Source organism: Lithohypha guttulata (assembly GCF_036872675.1).
Source record: "Lithohypha guttulata strain CCFEE 5908 chromosome Unknown scaffold_3, whole genome shotgun sequence".
NCBI classification, from domain to species: Eukaryota; Fungi; Ascomycota; class Eurotiomycetes; order Chaetothyriales; family Trichomeriaceae; genus Lithohypha; species Lithohypha guttulata.
Window position 1 is genome coordinate 749,472 of NW_027042752.1, and position 15,663 is coordinate 765,134.

The 15,663-nt window shown below is 49.9% G+C and overlaps 5 protein-coding genes across 5 annotated transcripts; 2 read left to right on the plus strand and 3 right to left on the minus strand.

Moving 5' to 3' along the window:
- Nucleotides 1-1,365: 1,365 nt before the first annotated feature.
- On the plus strand, nt 1,366-2,570 carry LTR64_004056 (uncharacterized protein; the record flags this gene model as incomplete). Its single annotated transcript, XM_064898404.1, has 2 exons — nt 1,366-2,405; nt 2,459-2,570. 2 exons carry the CDS (start codon nt 1,366-1,368, stop codon nt 2,568-2,570), a joined length of 1,152 nt encoding a protein of 383 aa, XP_064754361.1.
- A 1,543-nt stretch (nt 2,571-4,113) lies between these two features.
- LTR64_004057 (uncharacterized protein) lies at nt 4,114-7,629 on the plus strand (the record flags this gene model as incomplete). The annotated part of the gene is made up of 6 exons (XM_064898405.1): nt 4,114-4,392; nt 4,476-4,541; nt 4,596-4,616; nt 4,705-5,128; nt 5,188-5,589; nt 5,681-7,629. The coding sequence occupies 6 exons, from the start codon at nt 4,114-4,116 to the stop codon at nt 7,627-7,629; spliced, it is 3,141 nt and encodes a 1,046-aa protein (XP_064754362.1).
- A 156-nt stretch (nt 7,630-7,785) lies between these two features.
- On the minus strand, nt 7,786-8,679 carry LTR64_004058 (uncharacterized protein; the record flags this gene model as incomplete). Its single annotated transcript, XM_064898406.1, has 1 exon — nt 7,786-8,679. One exon carries the CDS (start codon nt 8,677-8,679, stop codon nt 7,786-7,788), a length of 894 nt encoding a protein of 297 aa, XP_064754363.1.
- A 1,049-nt stretch (nt 8,680-9,728) lies between these two features.
- RAD52 (DNA repair protein rad52) lies at nt 9,729-11,370 on the minus strand (the record flags this gene model as incomplete). Its single annotated transcript, XM_064898407.1, has 2 exons — nt 9,729-11,319; nt 11,363-11,370. The coding sequence occupies 2 exons, from the start codon at nt 11,368-11,370 to the stop codon at nt 9,729-9,731; spliced, it is 1,599 nt and encodes a 532-aa protein (XP_064754364.1).
- Nucleotides 11,371-13,879: 2,509 nt separating this feature from the next.
- On the minus strand, nt 13,880-14,799 carry LTR64_004060 (uncharacterized protein; the record flags this gene model as incomplete). Its single annotated transcript, XM_064898408.1, has 2 exons — nt 13,880-14,717; nt 14,786-14,799. 2 exons carry the CDS (start codon nt 14,797-14,799, stop codon nt 13,880-13,882), a joined length of 852 nt encoding a protein of 283 aa, XP_064754365.1.
- Between the last annotated feature and the right edge of the window lie 864 nt (nt 14,800-15,663).

The following is a 15,663-nucleotide window of genomic DNA, read 5'->3' on the forward strand; positions in this document are numbered from 1 at the left end:
TGTCAACAATTACCAAATCGCTGCTCGAAGCAACGACTCGTGCGTGCGAGGCAATGCTGTGAGGTGAGTGGTGTGTGAATCTGTATAGACATTATTAGTATAATCCAAAAGGTACAAAGTCATCACCACACACTACGCATATGATGCAGAGTGCAAATTTTTCTTGCTGTCTTGACCTGTACGAGTGTGGGATTACATCTCCTGGCAATAAAGCAGCCACTGTCGGCAGATCAGTGTGATCATGGCAAAAAGTGTACTGCGCTCGTGCAAAATGGTATGTATCGAACAAAAAACACACTTAGAACTTCTTCTTCCTCTTTTTGCCAGGGTTAGCACGATAGAATGCTGGAAGGGAGGGAAGGAACCACAGAATTTGTACGATTTTTCGAAACGCATAACAGAAGAATTTGAAGCCGAGGGGCTGTCAAGGAGATTACTGTTCACTCTTGTACCTTGAGACAACCTGACAGATGCAAGAGACCGCTCGGAGAAGACCTTGTGAATTGAGCACATAAGGCACCACTAGGTCTGGATGTTCTATATCAGTCATGCCAGTCGGAGACTGGTTTCCAGGCTCTTGATCTTCGACGCGCAGAGACACACGGCGGTCGACATCTCAGCTTCGCGTATAGTGAACGTTTGCAGCGCGATTGTCCTCTGTATTATTCCTAACATTATTACAACTTCTCCATCAAGAAAGATGTGTCCGCTTATGACCACAATGACCTTGACTCATCGGTTGCTTGGTTCTTGTTCATTGTCTTTTAGTGTTAAGTCTGAACTTCTCGACGAGCTCAAGACTTGCAAGATATCAGATCACTTTAGGCACATACTGAATCTGGATGCCATTGCCAAGCTAATTCTTCGTCCATTTTGCCAATCAAGTGACATCAAAGCAATGACTTCTCCTATTCAGACGTTGCCTAAAGACTTGTATCCGCCACGTTTGGGCATAGCGTGCGCGTTTGGCTCAAGCCTCTCCAGTTGCTTGGAGCCGAGGCTGAAGAAGAAGTCCTCTAATAGGCTGCTAGCTCTACACCGGAGATGTCATACTCCATCTCCTTTTCCAAAAGAGGTGCCATCAAGCAAAGGTGCAATCTCGCGAAAAGTAATCTTACTATGTTTGAGGCGCTGAGTGTCTAGGGTCGGGCAATCAGATCTCTCATACAAGAAGACATCTGCTGCCCTTGTCGTTCTCTTCTTGCTTCCTCTCGTTGCTGCGTACGCCAGACGAACAACCTTACACTCATTGACTTCGGTCGTCCACTCTTTCAGAATCTAGCTCACCACCTTCGTTCTTTACCCTTACAGGACTGATTCTGCCCTCCGACAATCGTCGAGCCTTTTCAGTAATCAACAATCAAAATGCGTTCCTCCATCGCTTTCGCCGGCCTCGTTGCCGTTGCTGCTGCAGGTACCACAACCATCACCGCAACCGAGGAGGTTACCATCACCTCCTGCGCACCAACCCACACCAACTGCCCATACAAGTCGCAGACCAACGAATGGGAGAACTGGGCCGACCCAACTACCAGCGGTTCAGTCTCCACCAGCACCGGTACCTGGGCACCATGGGATCCAAGCCAGTCAACCAAGACGACTAGCTCTTCCTCCACCAAGACCACAAGCAGGTCGGTCACTGGTTCCACCTCATCTGGCACATGGGCTCCATGGGACCCAAGCCAGTCAACCACTACTACCTCCAGCGGATCCAAGACCACCACCACTACCAGTAGCAGCACTGATGCATGGGGCAACTGGAACAACGGAAATGGTAACGGTAACGGCAATGGCAATGGCAATGGCAACAAGGTTGTCACCACAACCAGTGTCTCTTGCTCGACACCTGCTGTCATCACTTCGTCGAGCTGCTCTACATACCACATAGAGACCTCAGGATACCCAATCACCTCCACCTGCACAACCGCAAAGGTCACCCCATCAGCTGTCTGCTCTACCACCACCATCACCAGCACTATTACGGTGCCAAACACTGCCACTGCCACTTCGTCATGGGGTAACTGGGACGGCAACAACGGTAACGGCAACGGTAATGGCAACGGTAATGGCAATGGCAACAAGACCCCAGATGCTTCGTCCAAGGTCCCTGCACCAACTGGTGCTTGCCCTGCATACACTGCCACGGCTCCTCCAGCCTGGTTCTCTCAGCTACCTACCTCTGTCCTCAGCTCTTTGGCAGCTCAATGGACTGGTGCTCCTCCAGCTGATTGGTGCTACTACTCATACAGCCTGTCGACAGTTGCCACATCCAAGACTCCGGCTCCCGCCTCCGGTAGCCCAGCTGCCTCGACCGCCACTCCAGCTGCTGCCTCTTCCTCCTCCTCATGGGGTGCGTGGGATAGCTCTGCCTCCGCCTCCGGCACTGGTGCTGGTGTTAAGACACCGTAAGTTTGAACACATTACTGATTCGTCTTACTTTTTACTGACCACATCACAGTTCTGCTACTGGCTCGTCTCCAGTTGCCAAGTTCACTGGTGCTGCCACCGCCAACGCTGCCTCCATCGTCCTCGGTGGTGCTGCTGCCATCGCTGCCGTGATCCTTGCATAAGCGACTTATCTCTTCGATTCCCTACAGATCGGTTCTCGGACTTCAATTGGCCATCGGTATGTCCTGTGTGGAACAGCTCTGCTGTATAAATGTCTGAGCACGCATCAGAAAGAGTGGTTATATGCGAAAATGATGACTGTAAATATCTTTGGAGATCATCAAACGCAACAATGTTATTGATCCTTGAAAACTGTTCTTTTGGCACTACCTGATTACTTGTAAAGTGGATCAACTGTAAGAAACATTAGCCGTCTGCCCGTTAGTGCTGTATCATCAATCATGAAGTTGTTGCTTCTCGGATATTCGCATCATATCATCTGGAGTTCTTGTACATTCTGAGATCGTCTTTGGAATGTGCATCAATCCTGAAGGTTCCCTGATCCAGACTGTCGTATGTATGGCACGCTGTTCACGCTAATCATGTTTGAATATGTATACCAACATTGAGTTTATTGTGTGGGAAGTTATTGGTCTGCAAATTTGAACCTCCCTTGAATAGTGGGATCTGTTATTCTCCGCTATAGCCTCTCTTGAGGTCGTACAGGTTGTCGCTTGCAGATCCTCGTAGTCACCAGAAGCCGGCTGGACGTTCCAGGCTAGTGTCTGCACCAGGAACGAGGAAGACGCGAACCGAGATTGGCCGGTCTGGCAGGTATCTCACCTCATTCTTTCGGTCGCTTTTTCGATGGCCGCCTGGACGAGGTTCAATAAAAGTGAATCTTTCGTCGTGCACAGCTTTCCTCGGATCCCCTTGCAAAAGATTCGGTTGTCCTCTCCTCTACCAAGATTGTACGGACTCCCGGCATGGGTATATATCATGTTTTCACTATCTGCCTTTGATGTGACTCAAGCGTAGACGGGTTTACTCAGTTGGCAATGGAAAAGGTCTCTAAACCTTAGGACGCTCATTGACATACTGCAACAACCCTTGGTGGGAAGCTCCATACTGGAGATTTGTGCTTCTCGGAAGAACGTTTGTGCCGCCACTATAGAATGTTTCCATGGCAGCCTCGGTCACAACTTGTAAAACCGAGGCATGCTGGCAAAACGAACGCGCGTTTACAGTCATTTCTAATATGAAGATGTCTCGCATTCGTGTCGAATGACCGCGTGGCGAAGCTGTCTGCGTCGGAAACCACTCTGCGGAAGTAAAGCTTGGCTAACAGATACGATGATTCGTTTCTGGGACAGCACGATCGACACGATATGCACATCACTCTGCATTGCTTATTTTGATGTAATTTTGTGGTCGATCATCTCCTTACTGCTCCAAGTTCGCGATGGCTCCAATAATCGATACCAAAATCGGGTTTTCTGCTGAGCCGAACTGCTTGACGACCAATCATGGTCGCCTCGATTCGCATGCGCTGTATGAGCAAGAAGCATTCACTGCGATAGTCGCAACTTGTTCCACAAAATCAACTGAGCGTTTTCAGACTTCGTAGTCGTCCCGGTCCTCAAGATGCAGAAGGAGTCCGTCCATACATATAACACGACTCTCTGAAAAAGGCACCTTCAATGAAGCGTGTATGATACAGCAAATATGTCGACCCCTATACCACAGCCACCAGGCTATCCGCTGCTCGGCAACCTGACAGACATCGATCCCAAATCACCCTTTCAATCTATTAAACAACTCGCACAGAAGTATGGTGAGATCTTCAAACTGTCTACACTCGGTTCAGATAGGTACATCTTGTGTTCAGAACGGCTTGCGGCAGAGGCTTGCAATGAGACTCGATTCGTGAAGGGCGTCAGCGAAAACCTCAAGCAGGTTAGGAATGGGGTTGGAGATGGACTCTTCACGGCTTTTCATGGTGAAGTAAGAGCACCTGTCAGCATCATCAGCTTCGACCATTCTATTTATCTAGTCGACAAATGTTCTCACGGGCTGATAATGCATAGCACAATTGGGAACTGGCGCATCGGACTCTGGTCCCGGCCTTCGGTCCACTTGGCATCACAGACATGGTACGATATTGTAAAACCAGCTCGTCTACAATGTCACATAGCTAATATGCACAGTACGACGAAATGTATGATATAGTGAGTATATCTCACAACTAGTCCGCTCCTGTCACCGCACCTTCGAGTAGACGTTCGTATGGACATGGTGAAGCTGACTTGTCTACAGGCTACACAACTGGTATCGAAATGGGCCAGGACCGACCCTGATGAGCCAATCCAGGTGACAGAAGATTACACGCGTCTGACCCTCGATTCTATTGCTCTTTGCGCTATGGATAAACGATTCAATTCGTTCTACCACGAAGAAATGCACCCCTTCGTAGATGCTATGACAGGGTTCCTGCGAGAGTCAGGAGCGAGATCTCGAAAGACTCGACTAGAGCTTCTACTCAACCAAGGACCAACGCGACAATATGAAAAGGACATTGCGCTCATGAGGTCGGTGGCACAAGAAGTCATTGATAAACGGAGAAGGACACCTACTGACAAACACGATTTGCTGAATGCTATGCTCTTTGGGAAGGACCCTAAAACAGGCGAACGTCTATCTGATGAAAGTGTTATGAACAACATGATCACGTTTCTGATAGGTAAGTGCAACCGCCAGCTCTGCCATAGCTAGAGCGCTGCGATCACTAACTCCTTGCAGCTGGTCACGAGACGACGAGTGGCCTTTTAGGCTTTACGACATATTACCTATTAAAGAACCCAGAAGCTCTACGGAAAGCTCAGGAAGAGGTCGACAACGTCGTTGGTAGAGGTCCTGTCCGGTTCGAGCACATGTCAAAACTACCTTACATCGAAGCCATTCTACGGGAGTCGTTGAGGCTTTCGCCAACTGCTTCAGCCTTTTCTGTAACTCCCAAACCAGGCACCACAGAACCTGTCCTTCTTGGTGGAGAATATCTTGTGCCTCCAAATGCCATACTTATCTGCTGGCTACCTGAGATACAGCGCGATCGCACTGTATACGGCGATGATGCAGAAGATTTCAAGCCAGAACGAATGCTTTCAGAGAATTTCACGAAGCTACCATCAGCTTCTTGGAAACGTAAGTACCCTTCCGTTTTCATTTTGCGTTGACTCAAGTTCAATATTCATGGCATGAGCCTTAAGCACATTTTCATGCTAATTCTTCACAGCTTTTGGTAATGGTGCCAGAGGTTGTATCGGAAGACCATTTGCCTGGCAGGAGGCAGTCTTAGCACTTGCATTAATACTACAGAACTTCAACCTTCACATGGCAGATCCCGGATATAGTCTCCAGATCAAGCAGAACTTGACGATCAAGCCGGACAACTTTTACGTCAAGGTCTCACTTCGGCCTGGAATAGATACAACCAATATTGAGCGGAGAATGTTCGGCGACCTTGCGGCTTCAGTGCAAGAAAGAGCTACAACCGCAGCGACTGTGAAGAATGTGGGCGATCTAAAGCCCATGACTGTGCTTTACGGGTCCAACTCTGGCACATGTGAAGGTCTGGCACAAAAACTTGCTTTAGCCGGTAACTCCCAAGGCTTTTCAGCAGCAGTGAAGCCTCTTGATTCTATTGTGGATCAATTTCCGAAAGAGCATCCTGTCGTTCTTATCAGTGCCAGCTATGAAGGATGTCCTCCAGATAACGCAGCATTATTTACAGAATGGCTGAAGACAGCCGATGAATCGAAATTCAAAGGAGCGCAGTATTCTGTCTTCGGCTGCGGACATACAGATTGGATGCAGACTTACCAGAAGATACCCACGCTTTACGACGACCAATTGTCCAGCAAAGGTGCTCAACCTATTATTCCACGAGGTCATACGAATGTGGCAACCGGCACAATATTTGATGACTTCGACGCTTGGTCCGATCAACTATGGTCAGCTCTAGGTGGAGAGTCATCCACTGTCACCGAGGGTCTTGATATGGAGCTTAGCAGTCGCAGTCGAGCATCACATTTGCGCTATGCTGTACAAGACGCGCTTATCGTCAAGAACGAGCTTTTGACGTCAGTTGATGCTAGTTCTGAGAAGCGATACATCGAGTTCAGACTTCCAACAAATGCATCGTATGAAACAGGAGATTACCTAGCCCTCCTACCCATCAACGACTTTTCAGTCGTGTCAAGAGTTCTCCGTCGATTCACACTTCCCTGGGACGCCACAATGAAGCTCAAGAAAGGCTCCCATAGTACTATCCCAACAGATACCGAGATGTCTGTATCCTTGGTCCTCGCCTCCTATGTCGAACTCAACATGCCGGCCACGAAGAAAAACCTTCGAACGATAGCCAGCTACATGGGTGACAAAGCCGACACTATTGATCTAACGGCCTTAGATCAGCACTCACCATTAGACATCCTCGAAGCACATCCGGACCTCGATATTCCCTTCTCAGTATACCTGTCCATGCTCCCCTCAATGCGCATCCGCCAATACAGTATATCGTCCTCACCACTCGCTGACCCCTCCATCGCATCAATCACATTCAGTCTTGCCGGCGATGGCACCACGAGCTCTCATCCTGGCGTCGCGACGAACTACCTCAAGAAACTCCAGCCAGGCTCAACAGCGCAGGTCTCAATTCGCAAATCGCCAGCACCGTTCAACCCACCAGCTGACACGTCTATTCCTCTCGTCATGATCTGCGCAGGAACAGGCGTAGCACCTTTCCGAGGCTTCGTACAAGATCGCGCAGCGAGGATCACCTCCTCCAAGTCATCCAACAATTTCGCTCCCGCGATTCTAATCATTGGCTGTCGTGATCCAGCGATCGATGCTCTCCACACCGAAGAGCTCAAGAAGTGGGAGGCTGCGGGCGCGGTCAAGCTGTACTACGCTTACTCAAGAAAGCCGGAGCTATCGGATGGGTGTAAGTATGCGCAGGACCGGCTGTGGAGAGAACGTGCAGAGGTCGCGGCGCTATTTAACAAGGGAGCCAAGGTTCTCATATGTGGAAGTTCGGCGCTAGGAAAGGGTGTGAATGAAGTCGTTGCGCGGATTACTGTTGATCGAGAGAAAGAGAAGGGACATGAGATTACGGAAGAGGATGCTAAGAAATGGTGGGAGAAGTTGCGGAACGAGCGGTATGCTGTTGATGTCTTTGACTAGTTGGGTTTCTTCACCTATGTCGTGGCCGTGCTGCATGTATATGGATCAGATACCTGAGGATCAATCATGTTTGCAGATTGTGCCAAGCCAATCTTGAAACGAGTTCGTATTGTACCCTTGACCTTCGCCTTAACACTATGTATGGCAAGTCAGACCTCAAGGCCCCCCATGAGCACCACTACTCCTTCTCTGCCTAGCACGTCGCCTACTCATCTCCACGAGCCCAAGCACACTCAACAACACCATGACCTCCCACTCCTGACCCCACCCCCTCATGGACCCATCAACTCTAAACACAACCTTTCCCAACTTCTTCCAGCTCTTAAACGCGTTACACGCAAACACAGCCAATACCTCTCCGTTCCCAGTCTGCGCCTGACTAGCACAATCAATCAATTTGAAATTCCGAAACGATGAGGAATTAGTCTCCTCGCCACCTAGATGCTTGGCTTCACTGCCATGCGTGCGCACCCACATGAACTCATGCCGCATTCCGTCCTGTCCAGTAACAGCCCACTTGTACTCTGGATGTCGTCGGTGTTCGTTATGGACTTCCTCCCAGATCATGCTCTTTTCACCGTCTGCTATGCCTGGGTCACCGATGCCGATCCGCAGGGTTTTACTATACATGCTGCTCCAGCGTACGACGCCAGCGACGGGATCTGTCTTTTCGCTGCCGCGGATCAAGGTTACGTCGGGTCTTCCTGGGGTGAAGGCGCTGTTGTCGACGTAGTACAGGACTTGGCTGGTGGTTGAGTCCAGAATTCGCATGTTGAGATGTGATTTGGTGTGGAGGACGTCGAGTGTTCGGGTGGCGTTGGTGGTCGTCATGAGAGATTCGAGTTCTTTGTCGTATTCGTAGTTGGATTCGCCGGCTGATGATTGTTGGGAGCCCCTGCGTGGTGTTGATGGAGGTAAAGGTGAGGCTGGACGGGAATGAGTCGGGTTGTTGGGATCATATAGATATCTTTCGTCGTTGGGCGCGAGATTCGAAGAGGACTGAGGCTGATATGGTGGAAGGGGCTGAGACGAATAGTTTGTTGAAGCCATGCTTGACTCTTGTAAGCGAAGACGAGATGCGTAGTGCCTTGCTGCTCTACGCAATGCGTGACAAGAGTTCAGCTTACTGTTTGGAATGCTCTCGCTTGTGTAGAGGTATGTCGTTCTAGGGCAAGCCAGCGATTACTTATAGCCGAACTCGCTTTGACCCTGCTGTACAGTCTGGTCTGAATCTCGTAACACGCCATGCCCATGCAATGCCTTGAATGCGAGTTTCATGCAAGCTCGCAAGAGAAAGATTGGTGCAGGCAGATAGGCCAGTTGCTTGGCGATTTAGGTGCAGTTCTTTCTCTTCGTCCTCGTATCGTCAATACGTGAGAGATATTCCCTGAAGTGCTGAGACGAGCCGGGGTACCCAGACTCTGGCGTATCACTGGCATCAAGCATTTGACAAGCCCCTCAGAACCACCGAGCTTGTGAGCTTTGGTTAGGACTCTAAGCGAGACGCCAAGATACGAGGGGATATTGGACGTTGATTACGATGACTGTCCACCATCTGCCAATAATTAGTGAGCATAGTTTGCTTCTCGCGACAAAGCATATGTTGCAAACTTTTGTCCTGCCTAGAATTTGATCAGGCTGAGTGAGATGGCTGTTGTCCAAATTCCTCTTGGCGTTGAGTTGCAAGCACTTCAGGCAGTAGGGATCAACACCTACGTCACTCTGCAGCTGTCTGCAGTCCCATTTCACCAAGCAATGTGTGGTCCACATGAATAGCAGCATGGTAGAGGAAGAGAGATCTGAGAAGCTTCGGTTGAAGATCGCCGTCTTCGATGCACGCTACCAGCTTCTGGTCGTCGGTCAGGTCATCGTGGTAGAGCAATGCGCCACCACTAACGTAGATGACTGTTGTCGGTAATTGCTTCTATAGAATACAAGATAACAACATTGAAATAAAAGAAGTAGACGAGGGCTGTGTTGGACTTACAGTTCTATCAATTGTGACTAAGGACAATCATGTGCCACACTCGAAAAGACAATGCCAACTTTCCCAAACCTTTCATGCTGTAAAGTTGTATACCAGCCACACCGATGACAGCTCAGCCTGGAGCAGCAGTATTGTGGTTATCTATATTCCCAGTAAGGCCAGGCCCAGTTCTCTGCCTCTTCAAATCGCCACCGTCACCAGCAGCCGCAGTAGGCTGATGCTGAACATTGCTCAGATCACCCAAGGGAGCCCTCTTGGCAGCGGTGAGTACTCTCTCGGTACCCGCGACACCAGGCACAGCGTTGCTGCTGGCACCATTGGTGGCACCGTGTCGTGTAGGTGGACGGTAAGCACTTGTACCCATTCGTGGGAAACTGGGACTCATACCAGCACCAGTCTGGCCAGGTTGTCCAACCTTCCTGGCTTGCTCGACTGGCAGTTTGGGGAGCGTCTCATCTCGTTGTAGGGGAGGTTCAACCCTTAATGTGTTTCTGTTCAGCGCGGCTGATTTAGAATGATCTACGCCACTAGTCTTTCGTATCGAAGGCGACTCAGAATATGGATTGAATTTGGCAACAGGTGTATTGCCTGTCGGGTTGTTGTTGCCGTCAAGAACTTCGGCTGCCCGTGCTGAAAAGAACCCCAAGCTTTGAGGACCAGGTGGCGCTTGTGGAGGAGCAAAGTGCTGCGATGCTACGCCAGGCGAAGAAGAGCGAGACTGTGGGTGGTTTGTATCCGTCACTGCGCCAGGATTCTGATTTTGCCTTAGGTGTGGAGCCACACGAGAGCCCTGTTCCCCATTCTGATGAATTATTTGTGGTTGTTGTGGTCTGCTTGCTGGTGCTTGATTTCGTTGCTGGTCGTGTCGAATTTGAGGCGGTTTGGAAGGTGTCATTTGCTGATAAGACTGCGGTCTTCCCGGATGCTGTTGGGGACCATTTCTTTGCTGTCCTTCGTTGACGGGTGGTAGCATCACTTCGTCTGGATTGCCCAGATCATCGAAATCCGCCTCATCGAAGTCGTTTACGTCGAAAGATTCTTCGGCCACGAGATTCACGGCCTGATTAGGTTGCTGAGGTTCAGTGGGAACAAGCTTCTTGTCCTCTTCCTCCTTCTTGGGAGCAAAATCAGCATGTCGATATAGCTCGTTAACGTCCCATTTGCCCTGGCCAGCTTTGACCTTGGAAACCTTCGCAATGTACTCTTTGTCGTATATGCAGTTTCCCAATACATTCCCGAAATTCCGAAGAGCTCTTTTCAGAGCATCGGTGGTCCCTTCCTTCTTTGCTTTCTCAAATGCTGCGATCTTGCTCTTACAATTCTCAATACCGCCATAGCCTGTATCTTCATGATAAGCGCCGTTCCGGAGAGTCACTCGTACGACAACGGAGAGGCCTATAGATATTGTGCCTTTGGTTGGGTTCTCGTCGACAAAGTCGATCTGTATGTTCTGGATGGAGCTGCTCCAGCCACAAAAGCCGAAGACCTCATTGGCGAGATTGATGGCTTTTTCAGCAGACAGGTAGGCGACGCGCGAATTCCCAGGACCAGCTCTTGTTGAGATATATTCAGGGCCGAGTCTCTTATTGAGTCTGCTCTGGAGTGTCGCGATTTCTTGTGCTGTATATTCGCTGATCTGTGGTTTCACCTCTTCGAAAGGATTTTGGGTGGTGGTGCCGTTCGGCTTGTGTTGATCGCCAGGTCTGAGAAGTCAGCAATGAAACACAGATCAACAGGTCAACTTACGCAGGCATATTTGGTCGTATTGCGTCTACAAGAATATGAGGAAGTCTTGCTATACGCACTCGCGTCTTGTGCTGCTGACGCCTCGATACTCCAGTCGCGTCCGATAAGATATCGCGTTGACACGTGATGGGTTCAGCTCAACGCGGCAGTTGCAGTCCGCATGTCTCCAGGCATCACTCCAGGCACAACACGATTGCCAGGAAAGACTGTTGGAGAACTGGCAGCAGCTTGGGACTGTCGCAGCGATAGGCTCTCGGCTTTGGAAGGAAGTGGCTTATGATGACTGTACGGAGTACTGTGTGTCAAACGACCTGCAAGAATCCTGGTCAGCCTTGATTTCACTTCCGCTGCCGCCTGACTCGTATCGCGTGTTCTGGACTTGCCAGCGTGTCGGAAAATCAATCCACTTCTGGCTGTTGCAGAATGACGATGGTCTCCTGGAACCGCGAGACTTCAAGCAATCTTTGACATTGAGGTTATTGAATACTGATGTTTGGTTTCTGTTTTTGTGTTTCGTCTATTGCACTCTCATCAGTTGCTCAAGCGTGCTGAGCTGTCTCGATGTGCTGAAATCGGCTCCAAACTCCAACTCTGTGGGTCTCGTGCGGCAAGGATGAAGCGGTTCTGTGCTGAATGAGCACAAGTCGACATTAACACGCACATCAAGTCGTCCACACACTATCGCACGACTTTGCACCTGTCCCAGTGTGCCAGCAGGATGTCATCTCCGTACCCCGTCCCATCAACACCGAAGGTCATATCACCGTCGCCAACTCCATCCGAGTCGTCCGAACAAGCAGATGGCTACTTTACGCGGTCAGTTGCTAAGAGGTCTCGGACCAAATCACCACAGCCAGACACTATCGCGGAGGAGAAGACGAATGATGACAGCGAAGGATCCGACTCTAGTCTAGAGAAACGCGCTCGTACCCGATCCCGCAGTCCTATTCTCGCACCGACCGATGGCAGTCTGACAAACGGCAATGCTAGACCTTACAGGCGCATGTCTGGTTTAACCACAAGAACATCGTCTGGACTAGTAAAGAAATCCGAGCCACTACCTACCAAGCATAGCCCAGCCGCGAATGGCAACGCAATCCCACCTCAAGTCAATGGTCACCTCAGTCCCTACAGCCAGATCAAGAAGTCCTGGCGCGAATTTTCGAGATCACCTTCACCACTGGGTTTAATTCCGCTGCACAGGCACTATCGCACCTTCATCCACAAGCACGAGATACCTCGAAAAGCCTTACATGTGTCGATTGGCTTTCTTACTTTGGGCCTTTACTCACATGGTCTACAAGCTACAGCCATCACACCCTGGCTGCTCGGTTTGCTCGTGCCCATTGCGTCGGTCGACCTCCTCCGCCATCGATTGCCAGCCTTCAATAGATTTTACGTCAGGTGTCTAGGTGCCCTGATGCGAGAGACTGAAGTAGATGGATACAATGGTGTGATCTGGTATCTCCTCGGTGCATACATCGCCTTGCGATTCTACCCTAAAGACATTGGAACGATGAGTATCCTGTTGCTGAGCTGGTGCGACACCGCAGCCTCCACCTTTGGACGCTTGTGGGGAAAATATACAATCAGGTTAAGAAAAGGAAAGAGTTTGGCAGGTACACTCGCGGCCATGTTCACAGGCATATGTGCAGCATGGTTCTTCTGGGGGTTCCTTGCACCGAGAACGGGTCCCCTTCCAGATGATCCAGCCGGAGGACTGATGTATAAAGGCATTCTATCATTGCCAGAAGTTATCAGAAACACCCTTGGCTGGTCCAAGGAGGAAAGCACTATCAGCGGAGTCACAGCCATGGCAGTCATGTCGATTAGCACCGGCCTTATTGCATGCTTCAGCGAATTTGTTGATATCTTTAGTTGGGATGACAATCTAACAATACCGCTCATCAGCAGTGCCGGGCTGTGGCTCTTCTTGAAAGCTTTCGGCTAGTCTGGTAGAGTATTGCGATTTGTTTTCGGGACAGGGGACGGAAGGAGTGCTTGAAGAGAGTTGAGGAGATTACATTGTGACATAGTTGTATGAATGGCAGAAACTAGTATAGGAATACTGCAACTCAATCGATCGATTTGCAACTACTAATTGCGGCTTTTCCTTGCATGCATTGCATCTGTCCGACTATGATGTTTGACGTCTAGGTGCTGAACATGGCTGATAGATGACCAAATCAAAAAAAAAAAAAAAAAAAACGGTTCTAGACGGGCCGAAACTGACAATTGCAGTGGGACAGTCACGATTGTTTAATTCAGGTCATGTCATCCTGTCCTCGAAAGAGAAACACAAGAGCAGGGATTAGCACTTTAAATGTAGCAACAGCGAGAAGTGGTTTGTTTGCTACAGTGCAACTGACAGTTGCTCATGAGAGAATTGCAAACGCAGAAGACGAAGATGGGTATCATTAGCTCTATCAATCATCCCTTTCACCAGCACTACTTATTTTGCATCAGCTGCGTCCGATCACAAACCACCTCGGGCTCCTCGCCAAGCATGTCCCAGCACTACCGGACAGCGACATACTCCTTCTTCCTCTTGTCGAAGTTCATCACTCTCCTCTTCTTGTGGCCCTCAGCTAAGCGCCACCGACAGTATAGCACCAACATATCCTTGACAGCCACGAAAGCAAGGCCACCAACGAGACTTCTTCCCCACTTTGATGCCAGTAGACCGTGACGGCGTGAACTGTAATTGAACGCTGGGCTCGTCCATGAGATAGGAAGCACTGCTTTGAGTAGTTCTCCAGCTGCTGATGCTACTGCTGGCATAACGAGAGATCCTATGACGAGTTGGCCGATGCTCGAAGTATCGTCCATCAGCTCATTGTCGCCGAGCAATTGATGCACTCTACCAGCAGGGACCGCGTTACCGTTCTGGTTTCCATTCTGCTGACCCGCAGCATTTGGGTCTGCATCTCCTTCGTTCTCACCATCGTCTTCCATGACCTCTTCAACTCCAAGGTTCACCTCCAGTTCTAGAACCATTCCACCTGCATCGTCCCCTTCGACCTCTGCTAGCTCTGCTTCATGTTCGTTGAGGATGTCAGCTATATTACCTTCTTGACCGTCGTATCCTTCTTCTCTTCGAGGCTGTACCTCCTTTATCCACTTTCTGTTCAGCTCGCCGAATGCTTTCTCGTAAGCCCAATTGTAAACTTGTCTCACTACTGGCAGGACTGCGAACGCTGTCGAGGGTAGTGGAGGCCACGTAGTCCAGTCAAATTGGAATGGATATTCGAGCTGAGTGGACAAAAGGTACAATGTCCCTGAAGGTAAGATGAAGTCGGCGAACCGTGTGCGAGCAAAGACCAGGTTGATCGGGATGAAGCAGTATGCGGCTAATCTAGATGATTGCTGAAGTGCAAATCGATGGAGCCAAAACGAGTGTTCTGCTCCAAAGACAAGATATACTGCGAGACGTCCATGCACGTAACAACCGGACAAAATGGTGCCCGAAAGTGCTGCAGCTAGTCCTGGTAGAATCAACCGAGAATAAGTTCGATCTAATCTTCTGCACAAATGTACCAGTGGATCGACTTGACGCTGTATCTTAATCTCCGACCTGCACTGCGGGCACAGAATCTTGTCTGGGGTCGGTCCTGACCTCCCTCCGTTGCGCGAACGGGGAGCTTCTTGATCTGCGATCCAGTCTAGCAGGCAGGCTTCGTGTGCTTGAAGGGAGCAAGAGCATGGGGATCGCCATTCGGTGGGAGGGTTAGGAGGACTCGGAGGATCTTCGTCTCTTGTTGATAGACATATCCAACACTTTTCGAAGGCTGAAGTGCTAGCGCGACTCAATGCAGGAGGTCTTAATGGCGCTTCGTCGTTTGTGTTTGTATCCAGTGGTTCGGAGATGTCTGCAGTCGAATGGTTTACAAGGACTGCTTCAGAGTTCGTTGGCGAATTGGAGGCCATTGAGGAGGTGAGATGCTTGTAAAGCGCAGGTCAGATGAGGTAGCTGAAAAGTTGTACAGCTGTCCTGGTCGCCGGCCCAGGTGCTGTTTGTCGGTTGACGAACGGGACTTGTGTCAAACAATGAATCAGGTAGTTGAGCGACTGTGGTCCCAGGGCCTGGTCGGCGTGTCGCTCATCAGTCAACAATGACGAACACAACTGCTTTCTGCCTGAGGCCACACAAAACCCCAACACCACCGGGGTTTGTCACACGCTCTTACTCACCTTCAAGTTCTCGACGTGCGAGTCAAATCGTTTTCCGCACACCTGTGGATCCAAATACAAGAGTTTCCCACTGCACATTCCAATGTGATGCTGCATAGGGATTGTTGAAT